Source organism: Vitis riparia, chromosome 18 (genome assembly GCF_004353265.1).
Source record: "Vitis riparia cultivar Riparia Gloire de Montpellier isolate 1030 chromosome 18, EGFV_Vit.rip_1.0, whole genome shotgun sequence".
In the NCBI taxonomy this organism is placed as follows: domain Eukaryota; kingdom Viridiplantae; phylum Streptophyta; class Magnoliopsida; order Vitales; family Vitaceae; genus Vitis; species Vitis riparia.
Window position 1 is genome coordinate 7004348 of NC_048448.1, and position 4552 is coordinate 7008899.

The 4552-nt window shown below is 38.8% G+C and overlaps 1 protein-coding gene across 2 annotated transcripts; it reads right to left on the bottom strand.

Moving 5' to 3' along the window:
- Positions 1–261: 261 nt before the first annotated feature.
- On the bottom strand, positions 262–4114 carry LOC117907169 (transcription factor bHLH74-like). Of its 2 annotated transcripts, none has more exons than XM_034820609.1 (8): positions 2364–4114; positions 2038–2271; positions 1887–1952; positions 1739–1807; positions 1261–1332; positions 1008–1142; positions 838–919; positions 262–743 (listed from the first exon to the last, which is right to left on the bottom strand). In XM_034820609.1, the coding sequence occupies exons 1-8, from the start codon at positions 2970–2972 to the stop codon at positions 721–723; spliced, it is 1290 nt and encodes a 429-aa protein (XP_034676500.1). In that variant the 5' UTR covers positions 2973–4114; the 3' UTR covers positions 262–720. The 2 variants fall into 2 exon arrangements, with proteins under 2 accessions (XP_034676500.1, XP_034676499.1); XM_034820608.1 differs by having other exon boundaries at positions 262–746; positions 2364–4113.
- Positions 4115–4552: the final 438 nt, after the last annotated feature.

Genomic DNA, 4552 nt, shown 5'->3' on the forward strand with positions numbered 1-4552 from the left:
TGAATGCCTTTTTGGTTTCGTTTTGAGCTTTGATTGCACACAAAGCCCTGTACTGATCCTGGTACAGCCCAGGACTCGGGGAGGATTTGAAAAAAAACTAGATCTTTCCCGCATCCATCATTCTTCGTGTTGAAATTCAATCGTGGGCGGTGATCATGGGGTTCCCTCCACTTTGATTGCTCATTGTAAGAGGCATACAAAAATAACTTAACTGGATCATATAACAAGCTTCAATAATTTGAGTCCTAAAAGTGTAAGAAGTGGAGAAAGGGAGAAACCCATATGCCAATTTATTGGTAATAGAATGGAGCCTTGTATTTGAAGGAATGCCATGTAAACAAAACGATGTCTCACCCCATCTATTTTCTGAACTTTATGCACTCTACAATATACTTGTCTCTCTTTAACAGTTTCCCCAAAACCCTCGCAAAGCTTCAAACCCACTTCCTCTAATCTACAACACCAATGAAAACAATCATCTTCACCACTCAAAAGTCTCACTTTTGCTTTTCGAATATACACGGTCTGTAAATCTAAGAAGTCATCTTCTTCTGCTAAAATTCGAAGAACAAACAGTTAGGAGTTGAGAACCTATACAACTTTGAAGAATTTCCTCTTTTTTTTCCCCTATTCTTTTCCTAGTTGAGTTAAATGTTCAGTCAACTTAAGGATAATTGAATTCTTTGTCAGGAAGAAACAGCTTTCTCTCTCCCCAAAATTCTATAGCTCCAGTTTTGAGCGGCCTGCTGAACAAGTTGAAATTTCAGGGTTAGAAGGATACAGAAATTTAACAAAGAAAAAATCTGCAGTAATCTCAAATGAACTTCTGACACTTACCATTTGTTCCCAGATTGTTGCTAGATGGGTTAGAATCAAATCCCATTTGGAGAAGACTTTGGAGTTCACCATCCCATACAGTCTGTATGTATGAGAAGACCCTTTGTATATCAGTGCTTATCACAAGACAAAAGGATGAGAATAGGATGATCAGAAGATCCTTTAGTTACCTGAGTGGAATGAAATTGTGGAGTCGGGATACCTGGCAAGGTTCCCTGGGAAATTCCATGTGGGTAAGGATGAGAAGAGCTCATTCCTGGACCAAACCCAAGAACAGATGTACTGCCACCTCGTGAATTAAGAATCTATGCAAGAGGAAAACTAACATGAATATCATGGCATTCACTAAACCGAAAAAAGGAATGTGATAATGTGATTGATTCATTTCCACATTTATTCTAGCAAAACATGACATTAACTTACATCTTTGGATAGAAGTCGTTCTATATCAATGTTCAGTTCTGGATTGACAGTGGCAAGTTTCATTGACAGAAACTGCAATAAGAAAGCAAGAATGTCATCACTGAATCATAGAACATATAAAAGCTAAAATAATTACACCAGTGGGGTTGATTAATTCTTAGATGTCCAAACCATGCTGAATTTCATGTTATATGATCTAGTATGATCTGCAATAGGGAATAAAGGGCAACTGCATAGTGAGAAATTCTTTTCCTTCAGAAATTTAAATTTGGTGACTAGAATACCATATCATGAGGCTGCATTGAAAATTAATTCATCTCCATTTGGCCAGAACAACATGACATAACATTGATTTACATCCATTGTTGATCATAACCCCATATAAGGATTGATGAGGCTAACTTTTTCTTAAATATAAATCTTAAACAACAGCACAACACCACTAATGCCCCTATATTAGAGTTGAACAATGGCATACCTCAACCTGTTGTTGCAGTGACTGTACATAATTGATAATCTCATCAAGCATTACTGCCTTCCCAGTAATCTTTTATTGCAAATAACAGAAAACTAATCAGTAACGAAATCAAAGAAAGAAATTAATCAGAAGCTGGCCCTCCAATTACCTTATTACATCCTGGAACAAGTTCTTGAAGCAGTCTCATACGCTCACTGATCTTTTCTCTTCTGACCTGCAATCATAAAACATCTAGGTTCAAGATACATCAGAAAGCAGAGGTCTTTCATAACATTTAATGCATAATAGCAAGAAGATACCCTTTCAGCAAGGCTGTGACTATTAGTCGCCTGGCCCCTTCTGGCCCTCACGTGAATGTAATTTTCTTTAGGAGCTTCTCCATTGCTAGAATTGTCTTTAGCATGTTTATTTGGTTGCTTACCACGTAAATTTGGACTCATGTTTTGATCAATCTTTTGTTTCTTCTCTTCTTGTTCTTTTGAAAACTCAGAATTTTCCCAAGGGAGACCCTTTGGTTGTTCTCCATCAGCACTCTATCACAGATAAAGAAAAAATTTAACCTCAGTTGAGTTTACAATTAAGGATAACAACTAACTGATTATCATAAAAACATGCCTGCATTTACCTTGCTGGTATTCAATGGAGGACGAGGATCAAAGGAACTTTTTCTTCTCTTTCCACTAGGTGAAGCATCCACGGCATCGTCTTCTGAAATTTGGTGGCCCTCTTGAGATTGTGCACCATTTAAGCTTTTCTCAGTGAGACCCTCCTTGTTTGGGGGAAAATTTGGAGGGCACCCAGAATTAGCAGTCTGGCCACACTCAGGTAGGCCAAACGAAGCAACCATTTCGGAGAAACTCCCACTGCCAAAGCATGGAAGCTTCGGCACCATCTCTACTAGACTTGAATTAGATGGGTAGAGAACAAGGTGGGGGGTGCTACCAATTCCCTGATTTTCCAGTACAACAGGGTAAGCAGAATTAGCAAACTCACTGTGAGAAACCATTGAAGACCCTCCAAAATTCTCATTCTGACTTAAGGACACAATGGGATCCCAACCAGAACCAAAGAAAGGGTCTCCTCCATTTGAAGATTTATACATGGACACCGAGCTCATTGTCATTCCTGTAACCTTCTCAGAGATTGGATGTGTGTTCATCCCTGAAGATGGGCAATTCAAAATACTCTGACTTGTATTTGGAAACCCCATATTACCATTGTCATCAATACCCATCTTATTCTAAGGCAACAGACTCGAGGAAAAGGAAGAAAAAAAAAAAAAAACGGAGAAAAAGAAAAACCCCGGAACTTGTAGAAATCTACCTAGAGTAGCAGGAAACTAAAAAAGAAAAAACTCAATTCCACTGTTACCCTAAACTAGGACTGGATGGATACTAAACTATATAACTAAAGGGAAAGTAGGTTTGACCAAATACAGCTGGTAATATCTTGCAGGACTCGACAAGGAACAAGTAACCTTGGCAGCTTTATAGAACTGAGGAGGTGTTAAAGCAAAAGAAACCTCTTATTGCAGCATCTCATATAGACAGAGGTAAAGGAGAAATCCAATGTTCAGGCATAAAATCTACAAAACACCAGCTATTTACCTCTTCTTTCAAAAACACAGCCGCTAGGATCAAGTCTACTCTAAGAAAAATGGTTCGACAGGAACAAGAAAGTGCACCTTTCAGAGCATAAAGTGGATAAACAATGGCATTAACCAAGAAACAGCTCACTAGACCCGCAAAAAGAAAGCAGATTCCCTTTTTCTCTTTTGTTTGCACAAGAATAAAAATTTCACATCCTCCTAATCTAAATTAAACAGACTTGAGATAAGTAGGCCCGAATCTCTTGATCTCAGACTCAATGAAGGGGATCACAATAAGCTTCAAGCGATTAAATCAAATGAAAATGGAGTTGAGAGAAGCCGTATTGAGGAAAATTGCAACAGCCAAAATTTGAAAGTTGAAAAAGTTTTGAATCAACACCATCAACTCCTACGAACCCATAAAAGGACAGCTGCAGAAACCCTTTAGAGATATTCTCAGATGGGCACCAAAAAATAAAGAAAAAGACCAAAAAAGCACCGAATTTTACTTGAATTACACAAGAATGGAAATTTGCAGGGCTTCAGGACAGTGGCCTAAAATGGAAATTGGATGGTAACTCTGAAAGCATCAAATGCTTGCTTAAATTCCACAATGAAAAAACCAAATTCAACAACTGCGTACTTGAAGAAACAACAAAGGAAGCATCAAATTCCAACTTTAATAGATCACAAACAATGCGGAGACCTAGGAGGCTAGAGGCTAGAGAGAGAAATCACATATATAGAGGTGAAAGAGAAAGAGAAAAGAGAGAGATTGAGAGAGAGAGCCCTTTGCTTACCTGCCCAAGTTAACAGGTGACATGTATGATTTTAAAAGACAGACTAACTGCTGCCCCAACTGCTCTTGCTGCTAAATTATTTCGCAACCTAATCTCCCTTTTCCCCCTTCCCCACTTTACTCCTTGTCAATTTCTTTTCTTTTGAGTATTATATACTTTTACCTCAGAGGAGATTGATTGAAGAGGTTCTTCTCTTCAACCCCAAGCTTTGCTTTCTTTTTCCTTGCTTGCTTGCTCCCTTGTTTCACATCTTTTTTTACTGACACATTTGCCAACTATCCCTAACACTCCTCTCTTTGCTGCTCTACACTCAATATTTTTCTCGGTGCCAACTAACCCCTGCCTCATTTCTTTTGAGAAACCACCCATCCTGCTCCTAAGCTCCACCACTCTCCATACACCCCCGCATCCCCATCCATGATCCAC